The 20,854-nt window shown below is 34.8% G+C and overlaps 1 protein-coding gene across 1 annotated transcript; it reads right to left on the reverse strand.

Annotated features, from left to right (window-relative positions):
• Positions 1-10,489: 10,489 nt before the first annotated feature.
• LOC127075699 (uncharacterized) lies at positions 10,490-15,750 on the reverse strand. The gene is made up of 14 exons (XM_051017160.1): positions 15,462-15,750; positions 14,961-15,200; positions 14,636-14,782; positions 14,446-14,524; positions 14,030-14,213; positions 13,881-13,946; positions 13,559-13,795; positions 12,963-13,473; positions 12,705-12,864; positions 12,495-12,603; positions 12,269-12,404; positions 12,102-12,157; positions 11,715-12,014; positions 10,490-11,624 (listed from the first exon to the last, which is right to left on the reverse strand). Exons 1-14 carry the CDS (start codon positions 15,607-15,609, stop codon positions 10,659-10,661), a joined length of 3,339 nt encoding a protein of 1,112 aa, XP_050873117.1. The 5' UTR covers positions 15,610-15,750; the 3' UTR covers positions 10,490-10,658.
• Between the last annotated feature and the right edge of the window lie 5,104 nt (positions 15,751-20,854).

Consider the following 20,854-nt stretch of genomic DNA (forward strand, 5'->3'; position numbering starts at 1 on the left):
CCCCCCCCTTTTCTAGACAAACTTCCTCGTATTCAAACCAACAAAAAATTCCTTTGTTTCACATCGATCTTGAATTATAACATGATTTCATCACTTTGAGGTGAACCTTGTACCTCTGAATTAGTTGATTCAGCAATTTCCAAAATTTTCTAGCATGTTGTGATATACCTCCTCGACTTATCTAATGGGTCTGACTGATGATAAGTCTCACAAATTTACGAAATATAAAATGAATTTTCTTTGATTGAGTGAAATAATCTCAAAGCTCTACAACGGTGGAAGACATAAAATAAAGAATGTGAGTGCAACTTCTTGTTAGACATATTTTGTATGATGTCAAAATTAGGATACTTTTGCGTTTATGTATATTGGACGATATCCTTTGAGTCTTAATGTGCATCTTAACATTACGAAGCCTAATTTTTTTTGGAAATGGTTTAGAAAAGGCTTCATGTATTAATAAAAGGTTTTTATGTGAAAAAAAGATATATGTGTCGACACATACATGCTATGAGTCGACACATGTGGATCATTTTTAAAGGTTGTAGCTTCTGTAATGCATGAGTTGACATATACGAGTTATGAGTCGACACATGTAGTTAAATTTTAAAGCATGTAGCTTCTGTTAGATGTGCCTACTGTGGAGGTGTTTCAGGTCGACACATAGAAGAAAAATTTCTTCTATGAGTTGACACATAACCTATACAGGTCGACACATGCTTCGAATGTGTAGACACATGACTTACAATGGTCGACACATACAATGCATTTTTCCAAAAATTCATGATTCCTTTCAAATCTTTTGCATTCCTTTTGCCTCCAACTTGCACACATATAAGTATTCCATACATGCATAATTTTAAAATGGATTGTTGAGAAAACCTAGACGAAACCAGGAATATACAAAGAGTTCTCTTCATCTTCAACCTATGTTTTATGCATACACACAAGCAAATTACGCATAATCATTTTTTGTTTGGGTGCCATCTAGAATCAGCGTTGATAACATCCAATTTAGGTTGTTGAATTGTAAATTGGGTTAATAATCTTTGAGGGTTTTAAATAATAAAACCAAGTTTGGGTTTTACTTTAAGATAAATTAGTGATTTGAAGGTTTTGGACAAGATTACGCAAGTTAGATTCAATCGAGTGAAAAAGCTCTGAAGAACAAGGTTTTTTGCAAAGGAGTAGCGTGAGACAGTGAATCATTTTTGTAAATCTTGGGTGATAATAATTCGCAATTTGGACTCGATTGAGTGAAAGCTTTGAAGAACGGGGTTTCATCCAAAGGAGTAGCGTGAGACGGTGGATCAAATTGGTATTGTTGGGTGACTTGATCAAGCTTAGATCAAGGGAAGAGAAAATGTTGAAATCAACATCAAACATAGAGTTTGTGGGGTTGTATTGCTACATTTCTCTTGTAAACCATAATTGCAAAGGTTAATTTTCATTATCTCAATTAGAGTTTGAATCTCTCTCTCTCTCTCTATATATATATATATATATATATATGTATTTACTTTTCATTTGTAAATTATTGAATTCGTCGATTGTGCGATCAATACGTTTAGTTAAACTTTTTTATAACCTTTTGAAAAATGTTTTGTTGAGTTGATCACAATCTATTAGATTATGGTTGGATTGCAAATCAACAAAATCATACAAAATTCTAAACGAAGTTGATTGCACACAAGGTGTTCGATAATTTATCTCAATTTCATTGTTGTGTATTTTCTCATTGGCAATAGACTTTACTTTTAGTGTAGAATTCAAGTGACTGTTGTTAAAATTATTTTGATCAATTTTTTTCTCATTACCATAACTTGATTCTATATACACATATCCAACCTTTTTGATAGTTGTTCGGTTTAGACGATTTGATCCAGATCACTTCCGCTAGCCGTTAAAATTTTCAAAATATTTTTTGTCATTTTTTAACTTGGGATCTATTCACCCCCTATAGGTAAGTCACTTTTGTCTAACAAGTTCTATTAAGAGCTCCAATTAATTCCACGTTTCAATATTCCCTTATTAGAAAATGTCTACCGAACCTAAAGGGGTGTACAATATAACACTCATCTTTAACGATGAAAACTATGGCTATTGGAAAGTTTGTATGTGTATCCATATCAACTCGATTGATAAGGGTGTATGGGACGTCATCATCAATGATCCAAATCAAATTACAATGAACAATGGTGAAGGTGTCATCGTACAAAAACCGGAAGCACAATGGAATGATAATGATAGGAAATTATGGTCACATGATTGGAAAGCACAAAATATTCTCATATCTGCACATGGATTTGATGAATATTATCGTGTTTCCCATTGTAAAACCACCAAAGCTATGTGGGACGCATTAGAAGTTACCCATGAGGGAACTAATAAAGTTAAACTAGCTAGGATCAATACTTAAATCAAGAGTTTGAACTATTTCGCATGAAGCATGGTGAAACCATTACCGAAATGCAAAAGAGGTTTACACATCTTATAAATCATTTAAATGCTCTAGGTAAGCCTATTTCCAATGATATTGCTACTAATAAAGTTTTGAGGTGTCTTAATAGGGAATGGAAGCCTAAGGTCACCACAATCAAAGAAGCGAATGATCTTAGAACACTTGATCTCACAATTTTATTTTGGCAAGCTAGAAGAACATGAGCAAAAACCCACTTGCTTGGAAAAACATGAGAAAGAGCATGAGAAGAATATAAAGAAGGAGAAATGCAAGGACAAAGAGGTAGAAAATAAGTCTATTGCTCTAAACGTTTCAAGTTCAAAGTCCTCAACCAATGAGCAAAGTGATGACGAGAATTCTGATGGTGAAGAGATGGGGTTGTTCGTCAAAAGGTACCATATGTACATAAGGAAAAATAGAGTTAAGCACTCTGACAAGAACGTAATCAACTTTAGAAGGCTATTGAACTCCTCAAAGGAAGATGAGAATAAGAAGGGTAAACTTAGAAGTTCATGCTATAATTGGGGAAAACTCAGTCATTATAAGCCGAATTGTCCATTGATTAATAAAGACAAATAGAAAGGCCATCACAAGAAATATAACAAGTCTATAAGAGCCTGTATTGTTTGGGAGAGTGAAAATGATTCTTCAAGTGATGAAAGCTTAGGTTTAAGTGACAAATCAAACACACTTTGCTTCACGACCAACAAAAAGAAGAAGAAGAATATAAGTCATTCTAAACTTGAATATATTAATGAATTGTCTTATTCCCAATTACAAAAGGCGTTTGAAAATCTACATAGAGAAGCCGTAAACGCTTTTAAAAACTTAGCCTTGAACAAAAGAATCTTTTCACATTTAGAAGCTAAAGTTTTAGAAACCGAAAAGAATATGGAAGCTCCTAATAAATCTATGGTAGATATTCAAAAAGACAAGAATGAGGATGAAGAATCTTCATGGTTTGGTTGTGAAACTTGTCACATTTTGCAAAAAGAGGTAAGTACTCTTAAATCTAAATTGGACAAGGCATTACAACCAAAGGTCACGTTTGCTATTGATCCATAAAAATTTAAACGGTCTTTGAACCCTTCATATAAAAAGTATAAATATGTTCAAAAGTATTCAAATAGCAAAATTACATCTCATCACAACTTATCTTGTCACTATTGTTGCAAGAAAGGTCAAACTATTGAAAAATGCAAGTTTAAGAGACTTTTTGTTCCTAAAGGTATTTTTCACTGGTTTCCCAAATGCAACCTTGATTTCACTCACACTAAAGGATCCAATGTAGATTGCGTACCTAGCAATTTTTTTTGATCTTGTAGGATAAATGTCTTGGCTCTATGAAGAGAGTATGGGTTCTAGTTTGTGGATGCTCAAGACATATGATGGGTGTCATCTCCCTATTTCATTGATTGTGTGGCAAAGAAGAATGGACTTGTAACCTATGAAGATAATAATAAGTGTTCTATAATTGGTAAAAATAGTGTAGATTACCTTTAATGTTTTATCCGAGAAATGTCGGGATAGGTGTTTCTTTTTCATGATGCAAAATTATCTTTAGAAGACATACTCAAAGACACGAAGAAGGAATTGATTAACCTAAAACGGTGAAACTTGAGGAGGAGGAAGATAACATTCTTGAAAACGAAAAAGGATGAAAGTCCAACTAAAATGGATGATCATCAAATTAACAACATTATTGGGAACATTACAAATCACATTATTGGGTACTTAAACAAAGATGAAAGTCGTAATAACGTTGATGTCAAAAGATTTTGTGGCACGTTTTTCATTTGTTTTAACTTTCGTTCGAGAGTTCCTTGTGAAATGCATGTGCATCCCCCATCGTTCGTACAATGAGGTAATATCATTTCAATTTTCGCTTTGTAATTAGTCCTTTCTTTTACATGTTTATTATTTAAAGGTATATGATATACTTTATGCATGATGCATGTTATGAGTGTTCATTTCCAAAACTTTCAATTGATAACCATGGTGTCTTTCAATTATATGTTTTTGTTGACCTCATCTTAATATTTTCACATGTATTCTATACTATTAATAGCCCATGCTTGCTCCAAAGATTTCAAGTTATTTCAAATGGACGTGAAAAATGCTTGCCTTAATGGATATATTAATGAGGAAATGTATGTTTCAGAACCTCCCAGTTTGGAAAATCGTGAGTATCCTAATCACGTTTATAAACTAAAACGAGCTTCGTATGGTCTCAAACAAGCCCGTAGGGCTTGGTATGAGTGACTTAGTAAGTTCTTAATCAATCAAGGATACTCTAGAGGGAAGGTAAATACTACATTTTTCATTAAACGTCAAGAAAAACACACTATTCTAGTTCAAGTTTAAGTTGAGGATGTCATCTTTGGTTCCACTAACATGCAATTAGTCAAGGAGTTTTCTAAGCTAATGCAGGGTGAGTTTGAGATGATTCTCATGGGGGAGTTGAACTACTTTCTCGATATATAAATTAAGCAACTCAACAAAGGGACGTTTATGTGTCAAATAAAATATTGCAACAAATTGCTAAAGAAATTTGGTATGGAAGATGCAAAATAAATTGACACTCCAATACCCACAAATGGAAACTTGGAAAAAGATGAAAATGGTAAGGATGTTGATGTCAAGAAGTATAAAGGTATGATTGGACCTCTTCTATATCTTACTGCATCTATGTCATACATTATGTTTAGAGTGTGTATATGTGCTCGTTATCAATCAGTTCATAAGGAATCACATTTAAAATCCGTAAAGCGCATCCTTAGATAACTTCATGGTACATCTAAGCATGGGCTTTGGTATTCCAAAGGAATCGATTATGATTTGGTTGGTTATATCGATTTTGATTTTGTCGGTTGCAAATCGGATATGAAAAGTACTTGTGGAACTTGCCACATGTTTTCAAACTCCTTAGTAAGTTGGCATAGCAAGAAACAGGTTTTCGTTTCTTTGTCAACTGCTGAGGCGGAATACGTCGCAACTAGTTGTTGTTCTCAAATATTGTGACTCAAACAACAATTTGTTGATTTTGATATTAAACTACAACGTATTCCTATTATGTGCGACAACACTAGTGCTATTAATCTAACAAAAAATCTAGTGTTACACTCTCGCACTAAACATATTGAGATATGTCACCACTTCCTACGTGACCATGTGGAAAAAGGAGATGTTGTATTTGAGCATGTTGATAGCAAAAATGAATTTGCTGATATCTTTACAAACCCTTTTGTGATTGAATCATTTTTCAATATTCGAAGGGAATTGGGCATACTTGATATCTTAAATCTTGCCTAAATATGATTTATTGCATGCACTTTATATACTTTTCTCTAACTTTCCTTGGAAGTTTAATCACATACAGTCCATCCTTCATCAATTCATACACGAGGTAATATTGTTCCATTTTCTCTCTTTGAAAGTAAGCCTTTTACTTTTTGCATGTTGTCTATGTCCCAAATGCTTGATATACTTGATGTATAAAATATTTCATGAATGTTCACTTCTAAAAATTTAAATTGATGTATTTCAATCTATATGCTTATAGTGACTTCATGCTATTCTTCTCCCATATTTGAAATATCTTCTTTTTTTATAAGCATGTTATCTATTATTAGTTCTTGCATGATATAAGTGGGGTTGTTGTTTATCTATTCCAGCATGAAATATGTTTGAACATGTTAGAATGTCAATAAATTTTTTGTAGTGTGTCATTGTTATGATAACATTTCTGTTTTTGGTTTGAGCGGTGATAAATCTAAATAGTCGCATTGCTATAGCCCATGCATGTGTACCATTCGGGGGACCCAAAAGTATATGTCACATAAACATGTCGCTTTTGAAGCAACTCAGGATTTTTTTATTGCATTGTATCCTCCACCTTTCATGTTTATTGTATATGTTATTTGACATGATTTGTGGCAACTATGTTATATTGTTGCTTAAATTGCTTTTATTTATGTTTAGGCATTTTCAATATTTACATCATTCTATGTGAGTGTTGTTTTATTGATGATTTTATCTTTGCAAACGCCTCTGCATGTTATATTAGTATATGTGTGATATAAGATACTTCTCATGGGCTGCTTTGTCTCTTTTTGATATTGTCAAAGGGGGATAAGCATCTACAAGATGAAGTTGGGATGCATACATTCAGGGGGACCCTTCATGAAGACACGAAATATATTGTCTCAAGTTTTGCCATCATCAAAAAGGGGGAGTATGTGAGTGCAAATTCCAATTAGATATATTTTGTATGATGTCAAAACTAGGATACTTTAGCGTTTATGTATATTGGACGTTATCCTTTGAGTCTTAATGCGAATCTTAGCATTAGGAAGCATAAAACATTTTGAAAATGGTTTAGAAAAGACTTTGTGCATTAAAAATAGGTTTGTATGTGAAAAATAAGTTTATATGTCGACACATACATGTCATGAGTCAACACATGTGGATCACTTTTAAAGGTTGTATCTTCTGTAATGCATGAGTCGACACATACAGTTATGAGTCGACACATGTAGTTCAATTTTAAAGCATGTAGCTTCTGTTTAATGTGCCAACTGTGGAGGGATTTTAGGTCGACACATAGAAGAAACTTTTCTTCTATCAGTTGACACATGACCTATACAGGTTGACACATGTTTCGAATGCGTCAATCGACACATGATATATATAGGTCGATACATACGATGCATTTTTCCAAAAATTCATGATTTATTTCAAACCTTTTGCATTCCTTTTGCCTCCAACTTGCACACATATAAATACTTCATACATGCATCATTTCAAAAAGGGTTGTTAGGAAAACCTAAATGAAACCAGGAATATACAAAGAGTTCTCTTCATCTTCAAACTATGTTCTATGCATACACATAAACAAATTGCACATAATCATTTTTTGTTTGGGTGTCATCTAGAACAATGTTGATAACGTCCAATTTAGATTGTTGAATTGTAGATTAAGATTGAGAATCTTTGGGGTTTCAAACAAGAAGACCAAGCTGGGGTTTTTCTTCAAGAAAAATTGGTGATTTGAAGGTTTTAGACAAAATTACGCAAGTTGGATTCGATTGAGTAAAAGATTTGAAGAACGTTATTTCTTGCAAAGGAGTAGCGGGAGATGGTGGATCATCTTGGTAAATCTTGGGTGACAATAATTCTCAATTTGGGTTCGATCAAGTGAAAACTTTGAAGAATGGGGTTTCTTGCAAATGAGTAGCGTGGGACGATGGATCAAATTGGTATTGTTGGGTGACTTGATCAAGCTTAGATGATTAAGGGAAGAGCAAGTGTGAGATTGTATCGCTACACTTCTCTTGTAAAACTATGATTGCAAAGGTTAATTTTGATTATCTCAATTCGAGTTCGAGTAAAGGGCAGACGTACCCATATCGAGGCCGATTGGGGAACTGCTTATACAAATACTTATGTACTCTCTCTCTCTCTCTCTCTCTCTCTCTCTCTCTCTCTCTTACTTTTCATTTGTAAATTATTGAATTCGTCGATTGTACAATCAATACGTTTAGTTAAACTTTTTGATAACCTTTTGAAAAAGGTTTTGTTGATTTGATCACAATCTATTAGATTGTGGTTGGATTTGCAAATGGACAAAATCATACGAAATTCTAAACGAAATTGATTGCACACAAGATGTTCGATAATTTGTCTCAATTTGTATTTTGTCATTGAAAATAGACTTTACTTTTAGTGTAGCATTCAAGTGATTTTTGTTAAAAAGTATTTTGATCAATTTGTTCTCATTATCATAACTTTATTCTATATATCCATAATCGGGCTTTTCGATAGCGATTCAGCTTAGATGATTCGATCGGGTCACTTCCGCTAGCCATTAAATTTTTCAAAACAATTTTTATAATTTTTTAAAACTTGGGATCTATTCACCACATCTAGATAAGTCGCATTCGCCTAACAAATAACACACCAGAATTGTCTAACTCCTAACTCGAACATGAAACTTCTAGATAATATTCTCGTAACTGAATGTAACTACTTTTCTAAATACATTATAAATTATCCTTCCCTCTTTTTTATAATAAGAATTTCTCTAAAATTAGGAGAATATTCAGTCTAGTCTTATCACACATTTAACGCAACATCCTCATCTCTACTACATTTGTTTTATTTTCGTGTTGATTTTAAGCCACCCAATATTATGTCTCGTAAAACTCGTAGGTCTCACTAATGTCCAATAAAAAATATCTTTCAACTTGAATAGTACTATTGTGTCACATAAAATCCTTGAGGCCTCCTCTGTTTGATTCATCCAACTTGAATTCGATGATTTATATCCATTTCTATTTATCCTTCATTTTGTATTATGGGTCAAAAATATTTGAACTACGTGGCTTGTGGGATGATATGGTCTCTAACTTTTACCTCTAGGTTAGAAACACTTCTACTTTTGGTGAACTTACGCTCCATATATTTTGTCTTACTTCTTTGGCGAAAACCATGCGTTTATAAGGCTCGTCTCCAAGTATCCAACCTTTTTCATTTAAATCCTCCTTCGACTATTCAAGTATGACTATATCACTTGCAAAAAGCATTTATATCGATGCCAACTCTTGGATGTGTTTCGTGAGTACATCCAAACTTCGACATTTTTACACCTAGACATTTCCTTAAAACGTTCTTTTTTTTTTACTTTAACTTTACTCTCGACATTTTTATCCCACAACCACGATTCTTTACCCCTAGGTACAAAACCTTTTGATTCTCTTAGTGTCTCCTTAACTACTTTTCTAATATCTTAAGTCATCTCTCCACATATCATTTGCATTTCTTTGTGGCTATTTGAACCATCCCTTCAAGATCTTGTGTTGGAAATCCTCTTGTTTTTCACCCTTCAAATGCACTTAATATATGGAGCTCCTATGTCACTTCGTCTCTTCGATATCTTCTTGACTCTTACATCCATAAACAATACTCTATATTGGGTAGTTAAACTCTCCCCTGGTATAACTTTACGGTGTAAACAAATTTTCCTACCTGACTTCCTAATAAGAAAGAAGCTTATTTGAGAACATGTCACCCCACTCTTATATGTGATAAAATGATGATCTCTTTTCTTAAAGCAAGTATAAGCTAGAGTAAGATCAAAAGTCGACGAAAACTCTATAACGGATTTACCCTCCACATTTACCTTCCTGAGCCCATACCCCCATGCACGACCTCAAAGTCTCTTATCACGCTCCATACATATCCATTTAGATCCCCTCCTAGAAAAATCTTCTCCCTTTGGGGTATATCTTAGAATAAATCTTCTAAGTTCTCCTAAAATTTTACTTTAAAGTATTCGGCAATCTTCTCCCTTTGGGGTATATCTTAGAATAAATCTTCTAAGTTCCCCTAAAATTTTACTTTAAAGTATTCGGCTAACGTAACATGAGAAGCGTAAACACTACTATCATTAAAGGTGTCTTGTTCCGCTACAAATTTAAAGGCTATGATTCAATCTCTTACTCTATATCCATAATATTCTTCTTTCAATCTTTGTCTACAATGATCTTCACCCCAGTTTTTGGTCTAACTTTATGAGTGTATCAAGCTTAAATCCTAAACTATCTAATACTTTTGCCTTTTCACCCGTCCACTTAGTTTCTTGTAGGCACATGAAATTGATCTTCCTCCTAACTATAGTGCCGACTATTTCCATAATTTTTATATTCCAAAGTGAATCCTACTCTCCTCCTATACCCATAAAAATTATGAAAAATAATTTGGATTACACAAAGTTCTATAATAATTTTGCCTAGTTTCTTATTTGCAAGGTTTATGAAAAAAATCTCAAACATCCTAATTATTTTTGCAGAGTTTTGTGCTGCATGACAATACATGAAACTGCTGAACTAGTGTTTTTTCTCCATCAGCATAGTTTTCATTCAAAGATTGATACAATCAAATTGAAACATCAGAGACAGGTATTGACTTCTGCACACACATTTCGATTATAAGTGTCGTCCTGTCAATAATATTTGAGAACAGCTAGTATTATGCAAGCAAAACACAAATTCATTATTTCATGTGTAAACTGTCATGCAAGCAAATGCAGAGGAACCTAACCAAATTTGCACAAGCAAGCTCATTCCACTAAATACAATAGCTTCCTTCATCATTATTATTTTCATCCAATCACTAATCTTTAAATAAGATAAATGAATTAAGAGGTTTGAAGCTGAGATCTGTAGATGTCGTTACCAGTAATAGCCGGAGTTACCGGAGACAACCTCACAGAGAACGAGTGCGGCACAGCAGGAATCAAATACTGATCGTGGACACACGGAGACCAACTGTCATCTCCGCCCAACCCCATGTGCTTGTGATCCAGATGAACCTCAATGCTGTCTCCTTTAACGAGCTCATAATCGTGTGCGGCCCGGTCAAGTTCCGAAGTGCTATAGTAGCTTGCACTCATTTGCATTGGTGGAGAGCTGCCATACTTCGAAGCATATATTCCGAAACCGTTTTTGTTTACAAATGTTGCCCATCTAACATCTGCTCTACCACCACATTCTCCAGGAACAATATAAGGAACATGCAGCTCATCGACATTCTTCTCGTAAACTGAGACATTCGCAGCAGCTTTTCTGTCTGGATAACACTCAAACGGCCCTCTTCCGTACCAACTTACTTGATCCAATGATTTTTCCAAGTTCATCTCGATTCCCACTCGTGGCAATGGAGGAAGATTGGAATCCGGCTTCACGTTGAAATCCAAAATGATATCTCCAGAAGCATAAATAGTGTACGTCATTTCCGTTGTAAATAAAACCTTCGAACCCTCCTCGCTCTTGGTAACACCATGGAAAACCACTAACACTTTAACCGAGTTTCCTGTCGTATTTTGCACAGAACAGCTCTCGGCAATAAAGTGAACACTGTCGATTCCAGCAGCTTTCCATTTGGACAAATAACTATCAGCTCCTCCTCCTTTATCATTATCAATCGAAGCTCGCCAGAAACACGGGTGTATGCCGTTATTCATAACTTGTACTCCTTTTACCTTCCAGCTTTCGATTAAACCTGTTTTAGTGTTCAATGTTATGTCCCAAACATCTTGCTGGCTTACTTTAATTACATCTCCAACGGTTTCAACAACTAGAACGCCACCTTGAATATCGATAGCCTGGAATCATTCATGAAATAGAAAATTTAAAACGACGCAGCGTAAGCATATATATGAAAACAGGAACATCAAAAGTAAACGGACCCTTACATGAGGAACAATGTCTCTCCTAGGTGGCAGTTGAACTTGAGCAGTGGAAACAGTATGACCGGCTTCAACCCAGCGCGTGGAGTTCAAAAGCTTAGCAGTTATTGTCAGGAACACTTCTGGTGATGACGATGAATTCCATAGAGAATACCATGGACCCGATTGCCAGTCGACAGCATAACTGCCTTGAGGCTTTATTGAGGGAAGACTCAACTTACCAGATCCAAGGTTGTGTCCATCTGCAGAAATATACCAGCTGAACTCCAATCCTTCTGTTGTTTGAAAAAAATGAGTATTTTTTATCTGAAAAATCAAAACTAAAATGAATCATCATCAACTACATATTTGGCTCAGGAAACACAAAATTACAATGAACTATGAGTTGAGTACCTCTAATTTCCCTTCAGTTAAATTCACTTTGATTGGTTGGTATAAGTACTTGACTTCTGAAAAACAAAAAAAAAGCAAAGCCATGACAAACGATCTAAACCGATGAAAAGTGCGTTGAGCTTTATGTGACGGTGTGTGCTACAAAATGATACAATCTGTTAACGTACCATGTAAAACAGGATGAGCAGTTCGATCAGGCCATACAAGACCGTTCAAACAAAAATTCAAATCATTAGGAATATCTCCGAATTCACCTCCATATGCCCAACGCTTTGTACCGTCTGCATGAACCTTCCGCAGAGCCTATACACAATCGAAAAGGAAATAATTCGTTTTTCAAGAAATGTTGATTCATTCATCAACTGGTTATTATAGTGTTCAATGATCAGTCACCTGATCAACCCAATCCCATATAAATCCTCCTTGGAGTCCGAATGTGTTGTCGATCGCTTCCCAATATATATGCAAGTTCCCGTTGCTGTTTCCCATTGCATGTGAATACCTGTCAAACAAAAATGCTATAATTATCTATCATTGAAAAAACGATAATGGAAGAGAAGATTTCAAGTAGTTATATCATTCATGTGAAATTCGAGATCATACTCGCAGAGTATCAGAGGACGTGTTTCGGTAGGATCGTTGGCGATTTTCAACATGTCCCAAACACGCATATACATAGGGCATATGATATCAGTGCACGGAGTTCTCGATCCACCTCCTTCATAATGTATCACCCGCGAAGAATCTCTTCCTCGAATCCAACCTGATGCATTAACAGACAGAAGCAAAAAACATCAACAAATAAGATTTGTTAGCAGTTCTTAAAATAAAAAATTAGTGTAAATGAGAGTATCTATCTACCAGCCATAGCGAAATGGTTTGTTCCGAATCCAGATTCGTTTCCTAAAGACCAGGAAATAATGCAAGTGTGGTTTTTATCCCTCTCGACCATGCCGATCACACGGTCCAACATTGCAGTTGCCCATACTGGTTCCAAAGTAGGATGCTTGAGATGTTTCGAATAATCAAAACCATGTGTCTCGATATTGGCTTCATCTATCATGTACATGCCAAACAAATCGCATAGCTCGTACCAACGCGGATGTTGAGGATAATGGCTGTTCCGCACGGCATTGATATTGTTTTGCTTCATTAAGACCAAGTCCTTGACCATGCAGGCTTCTATGTTTGCCTTTCCGACTTCTGGATGATGTTCGTGCCTGTTCACGCCTCTTATTACAACGGGATGTCCGTTAACGAGCAGTTGTTTGTGGGCTTTAGCTACATGTTTAAAGCCTACTTGAGACGATTCACAGTCGAGCACACGGCCGGATTTATCTTTGAGGATGACAACTAACGTATAGAGGTACGGCTGTCGCAAATCCAAACAAAAGAAAATATCATATGTGATACGACGCAAAATCAGCAAGATTGTGTAAGCATCAGACGCAAAATACCTGTTCTGCTGACCATAGCTTTGGTGATTGCAGTTTTCCCACGAGCGTGTAACCGTAAAACCCTAACGGCGCAGTTGTTGGTTGGAATGTTATGTCTGCTACGTTCGTTGAAAGTAGATCAGGATTCCCGTCGGAGGATTCCCAGCTTCCAGAATCAAACAATGTAGCTTCTATGGTGTAGTTTGTAAGAACATTGTCCTTCGATGTATCTTGTAATCTATCGATTTTAACTTCAACCTGCATAATGTATACATGAGTTTGATACTATCAGATTTCCCAAACAACAATTACAAGCGCGTTTTCGTAAAATATTTACGCTTACCAGCATCTCCGCGTAAGAAAAATCTTCAGCGAGGTTTGATTTGAAGAAATAGTCAGTGATAAATACCTACATGCGAAATAAACGTCAGTGGTTCTTTGAGAATATGAATTTACCTTACTATGATGAGTAGAAATATAGAGAAAATGAACCTCTGGCTTTGCGAGAAGAAGAACATCACGGTGGATGCCAGATAAACGCCAGTGATCCTGATCCTCAAGGTAACAGCCATCACTCCATCTGAACACTTGAACGGCCAGAACATTCTTCAGGTCTGAACCACATGGATGACAAAAATCGGTTACTTCAAACTCCGCAGGTAGCCTGCTGTCTTGACTGTCCTTGCAAAATAATGATATTTTTTTGTTACAAAACCAACAAGTTGATTGATTTTGAAGCTTCATTCATAGTACATTCGTTCTTCGAAGAAATTATGTAATAATAAGCACTTGTGAGACTGTATGAGAGAGCTTATGTAAACAACTTGTGATATGTCCTTAACCAGTAACTACATCATCGGGTTTGTGAATGCGCATTGTATATACCAAAGAGAGCGAAAGAGTTATACCTATATCCTATAGGATGCCCGTTTATCCATGCACAAAATGCGGAATCAACTGCTTCAAAATGTAACAAAATTCTTCTACCTATTGCAATCCAGCTAATGTTATTAACAAGCAACTTAAAAAACAACCTAGGAGAATATCGATAAACAAAAGGAGAACAAAACTAACAATGTTACAAGAATTGAATCATACCTTCCCATTCTTTAGGGAGCTGGAAGTCCATTCTGTAGCAGCCAGTAGGATTTTCCGTGGGAACGAAAGGAGGATCAAGCGGAAAGGGATATGTTACATTCGTATATATAGGACGATCAAATCCATGGAGTTGCCAATTCGAAGGAACTGTCCAATTTTAACGAGCGCAATTAGACATAGATGACTATCTCATCCCTTGTAACAATAAAGAATCACATAAATCAATTCAAATACACTAAATAGAGTATCGTCGAACAACGGCTATTTAAATTTCGCTACGCTATTGCGTGGCTAAGGCCTCTATCTGCAAAACACATGAACTTACCAGGTAAAGTATTCCATTCTGAATCCTGGAACTCATTTTCATGAAACTTAGTAGGGACATTGGTGGGATTAGAAGCCAAGAAAAACTTCCAATAACCAGACAAAGATTTAACAAAAGGCAAGTCTTTGACCCAAAAAGAAGCACTCTCAAGAGCTCCATTAACAGCATCATCTTTCCAAACAGCAGATTGAGAAGCCAGAAAATCCACTTTGCTGCGTTGATACCAATATTTCAGAGATCCTACCCATGTCACAAAATTCCATATTACTCAAAAAGAAACAAAGTTTATGAAACACAATTTTGAGAATAGATATTTCCGGTGTCTATAATTCATAAGTTTTAGATGAAAAAAAGGTAATTTTCTATGAAACTATATATACCCTTTTGAAAAGAAGAAGAAAATTGAATTTAGGATGTAACCAATGATTAAACCTATATTAAATCAAACCGAAAACATGATAAAAAAAAATGAAACTTTAAGATGCAAAAAAGAAGTGTGACCTTCAATTGATTCATGGCAATGTAAATGAACATGGGGGTCTCTTTTTCTCCATTTGATGAATGATGGGTCTTCCCAGACTTTATAACCATTGTGTGGAGAAAGAAGGAGTGGACTAACCAAAGAAGTGGAAGAAGAAGGAGAAGCCATGATTTGTGAAGTAATGTGTTTGGAACAAAAGGAAGATTAAGAAGATGATGTTTGGTTTTTGATTTGAGGATCAGTCAAAGGTTGTGTTGTAGTGGAATTGGATGTCAGAGCCAATGGAAGTGTTACATTTGTTGTCGTTTAATGGTTTGTAGTGATGGTGGTGTTTATGGTTTTTTGGTTTATTTTGAACATCGTACGACTCGTCGTTTTTGGAAATGGAAGTTTTTAATTTATGTTTTCTTTTGTTGGGTGAAGACATTTTTATTAGCAGTAACTTTTTTTTAGTTACACTTATTTTCATATTTTTCATTGGCAAAATTTCTAAATCCAAAAATATTCTTTTTTTTAACTACACTTATTTTCATATTTTTTAATTTGCATATTTTCTAAATCCAAAAATATTGTTATTATATGATATCTAGAACAATAGTAAAACATAATTTTATAATTATAGTGTAACTTATATTAGAAAGCTTAAATAAATCGGTGTATTTTTTATTTTCGTCCTCTGAATCTTTTATTTTTTTGTAAATAATATCTTAAAGTTAAAATCATTTTGGTTTTAATCCCTAAAGTTAAAATCCACATGAAAGTTCAAAGATTTTCTTGTAGAATTTAATTTTAGAAACTAAAACCAACGTGATTTTAACATTAATGGACCCCTTCTAAGAAAGAAAAAAAATATTTTGGGACGAAAATAAAAAACACACTAACTTACAAGGATCAAGACTATTTAAGTTTTGTTAGACATATATTTTTTTTTAGTCATCAAGTCTCTTAACTTAATTTAATGTTCCGTTTTAATCTTTTAACTTAAAAAATGTTACAAGTTAATCATTTAACTTCACTTTCGTTATTCTATTTGATCTCTTCCGTTAGTTTATGACAAAAAAACGTTAATTTATGATGACGTAGCGTGACAACAAAGCTATTGGTACAAATCTGAATCAACATATATATTTAAAAACGGATACACTGTTTAAACGGCAGGAATTTTGTTTTCGGGGGAACGCCGCATTTTAAATAAGGTAATCGTTTTTAACTACATATGTTATACTCAAATTTGTACCGATGATATTATTGTCACGTCATATCACCGGAACTTAAAGTTTTTTTTTGGTCAAAAATTAACGAAATAGACCAAATAGAATAATGAAAGCGAAGTTAAATGACTAATTTATAATATTTTTTAGTTAAGAAACTAAACGGAATGCCTAAACATGTATTAAGCTCATTTTTTTAACTTTAACTTCTCTCTCACTATTCCTCTGTCTCACGATAAGTGATTCAATTGATCATTTTATACAAATTTAAAAATAAATTATAAATAAAAAAGAGCAAATAGTATCAAATATTGAGAATGATAAAAGTAGTACTCATTAAAAGGTATAATTAAAAAATAATTAATATTGCATTGAAAATTGAAAATAAAAAAAAATCATTTATTTTGAAATAATTTTATATTACAAATGAATTATTCAGTGTGGGACGAATAGAATATATATATATATATATATATATATATATATATATATATATATATATATATATATATATATATATATTGTTGAGATTAACTACTCTAATCATTGTAGATTAAGTAAGTTGATTAATACAGTTGGTTATGATTAGTTGTATGGTTAGTTGGTTAGTTAGCTCCATTTGATTGGTTGTTATGAGATAAGATTGTATTATATAAGTGTTGCATTGCCACATGTACACCATTCAATAAAAGTTGTGATTCTTCTTTCTTGATACTTCTTTCTCTTTTCTTCTATTATCTTTTTCTCCATTGATGAAGCAAGCTTCATCATAATATGGTATCATTCGCCAATTCGATCCTCCTTCCGCTGCTATCCAACTGATTCCTTCTACATCCATGGCTCCTTCTCGAGCTTCATCTTCTTCAACTGATTCGGATTTGGATCAAACTTCTGTAAGAACAAAAATTGTTCTACAACAGATTCCTTGATTTTGATGATAACAAAGGATGAAACCAAAAATGGCACCCTAACGAAAAGTTTCTAAGTGTGCAGGGTTCTAAAAAAAGAAGGAAGAAATCTGATGATGTCATCAGATACAGAACCAGATCAGAAGCATATTATCATATGATCAGAAGCATCTGAAGTGGAGACACGTTCAAGAAAGTCTAACTCTGAGCAAAACAACAAAGTATCAGAAGCATCTGAACAAGAAGTAAGCTCTAGATGTTCTGACTCTGAACAGCGCTATCTGAAGAAACTATCTGAACTCACAAGAGATCAACATCAGAAGCAAGATTCCAAGATTCTCCAGAAACATAAATACTCTGAGCATGAAATTGCTAATCATGAAAGAGTAACGTTAAAGTCAAGTAAAGATTTGCAAATTGTTTTCCTAATTAAGAAAGAGACGTTAATCTTCAATTTCAATAAAGAAGATACTACTTGTGGTAAGTAGTCATTTCAAGGAGAGAAAGTTATCCTGCAGAAGCTATTTAAGTGATGGCGTAAATTCATTTTAATATCCACCAGTTTCAACTACTACTTCAACTGATATATAAAATGGGCTGCAATCAACTTTGAAGCATCAGTAAGCCAACAAGCCAAAAATTATACTGAAACATCAACGCTCAAGAAAAACACTCTTGCTCTCTAAGATCTTCACGAAGCTTTTGCTTATAACGTGAAAAACTTTTGTTCTTAATACTGTAATATTTGCTTTCTTAGAAGCACTCTAGATTACATAAATCTTTCATCTATTGTTTGTTGATTTCCTCAAGTGACTATGTGTAGTCTGTATACTTGAGAGGACTAAGAGATTTTTCTCTTAGACGTTGTTTGTAATCTTTCAAGATTAGTGGATTAAGTCCTTGTTGAAGGCGAAATCACCTTGGCCGGGTGGACTGGAGTAGCTTTGTGTTATAAGTGAACCAGTATAAAATCATTGTGTGGTTTTCATTTTGAAAAAGCGCTTATTTTTCCAAACAATTCAAACCCCCCTTTCTTGTTTTTCTCACCTTCAATTGGTATCAGAGCTCCGGCTCTGTTATTGATTTTCTAATCAAACACTTAACAGTGTAGAGAGATCCAGTACGAGAAAAACCATGGCCCACTCAAATGAAAGAGATAGTTACAATGCTAAGCCTCCTGTTTTTGATGGAGAGAAATTTGATTACTGGAAAGATAGAATCGAAAGTTTCTTTCTTGGTTATGACGCTGACCTCTGGGACATTGTCATAGATGGATACACACCTCCAATCTCAGAAAATGGAGCTGAAGTTCCCAGAAATAAGATGTCAGAAGATCAGAAACGTATCTTCAAAAATCACCACAAGGCCAGAACAATACTTCTAAATGCTATATCATACAACGAATATGAAAAGATCACCAACAGAGAGACAGCCAAAGATATACTTGACTCTCTGAAGATGACTCATGAAGGAAACTCCCAAGTCAAAGAGACGAAGGCTCTGGCGCTTATCCAGAAATATGAAGCCTTCAAAATGGAAGATGACGAAGCTATAGAGGCTATGTTTTCTAGATTCCAAACTCTCATTGCAGGTCTCAAGGTGCTAGACAAAGGATACACAACTGCAGATCATGTTAAGAAGATAGTCAGAAGTCTGCCAAAGAAATGGAGACCTATGGTTACTGCTCTGAAGCTGTCAAAGGATCTGAACAATATCAGCCTTGAAGAACTTGTCAGTTCTCTCAGAAGCCATGAGATAGAACTAGAGGAAGATGAGCCTCAGAAAAGGAACAAGTCCGTAGCGCTAAAGTCCAGATCTGAAAGACGGAAACCTGACAGAACCAAAGCTCTCCAGGCAGAAACTGAAGATACTGACGACTCTGAACAAGAAGACTCTGATGATGAAGAAGAGTTGTCCCTACTAACCAGAAGAGTTAAGCAACTTTGGAAAAAGAGGAACAACAACTTCAGAAGACCAAGACCCAGAGGGGATCGATCTGAATCAACTTCAAAAGGTAAATCTAACAAAGATATTACCTGTTATGAATGTAAAGAAACAGGTCATTACAGGAATGAATGCCCCAAGCTAAAGAAAGACAACCCTAGAAAAGAAAGCTTCAAGAAGAATACCTTCAGGACAAAGAAAGGACTGATTGCTACCTGGGATGATAGTGAATCTGGATCATCAGAATCTGACTCTGATGAACAGGCCAATGTGGCACTTATGGCTACCACATCCAGGAGTAGCTCAGATGAAGAATCTGAAGAGGTATTTTCTGAACTTTCTCGATCTGATCTAGAATCTTGTTTGTCAGAAACTCTTAGCTCATATCAGAAATTAAAACAAAAGTTTAAAAACATTAAAGGCTGTCTTAAAGCAAAATTTGAAGAATGTAGTGAACTTGAGATGACAATTCTAGCACGAGAAGATACAATCAGATCCCTAACACTAGAAAGAGATGGAGCAAAAAGAAAAAGCTTAGAATTAGAAGAAGCGTTGTCTCAAGCACCACAAACTTCAAATAAAATAATTTATAAATACGAAGAAGCCTTTCAAGAATTTCTGAAAAATGGGATAGATAGGAGTATTATGGCATCCATGATTTATGGAGTTAGTCAGAACAATAAAAAGGGAATTGGGTATGATTCTAAGGAAGATAAAACTTCTACCAATAACCAACTTAAGTCTCCCTTTTCATATCATTACACACACACACAAGAACAAAAATTTAAAAATGCTAGAAAACCCAAAGTTATAAGGAACTCTGGGAAAACTAATCTGAAAGGACCCAAGAGATTTTGGGTACCAAAAGATAAGATTGTGTATGTTGCAGATATTCTATGCAGCAAAGTTCAGACACCAGTCATGGTACCTGGACTCTGGATGCTCGCGACACATGACGGGAAGAAAGTCTATGTTCCAAAGTCTGGAATTTAAAGACGCTGGATTTGTAGGCTTCGGAGGAGATCAGAAAGGAAGGATCAGAGGCTCCGGAACTATTGGTAATGGTACTCTTCCCTCTATATCTGATGTTCTTTATGTAGAAGGATTAATGCATAACTTGTTATCCATAAGTCAATTAAGTGATAACGGTTATGATGTAATCTTCAATCAAAAAACATGTAAAGCCATTAATCAGAATGATGGCTCTGTCCTTTTCACAGGCAAGAGGAAAAACAACATTTACAAAATAAATCTTTCTGATTTAAAAGATCAAAATGTTAAATGTCTAATGTCAGTTCACGAAGAGCAATGGGTATGGCATAGACGCTTGGGCCACATTAGCATGAGGAA

Source organism: Lathyrus oleraceus, chromosome 4 (genome assembly GCF_024323335.1).
Source record: "Lathyrus oleraceus cultivar Zhongwan6 chromosome 4, CAAS_Psat_ZW6_1.0, whole genome shotgun sequence".
Taxonomy (NCBI): Eukaryota; Viridiplantae; Streptophyta; class Magnoliopsida; order Fabales; family Fabaceae; genus Lathyrus; species Lathyrus oleraceus.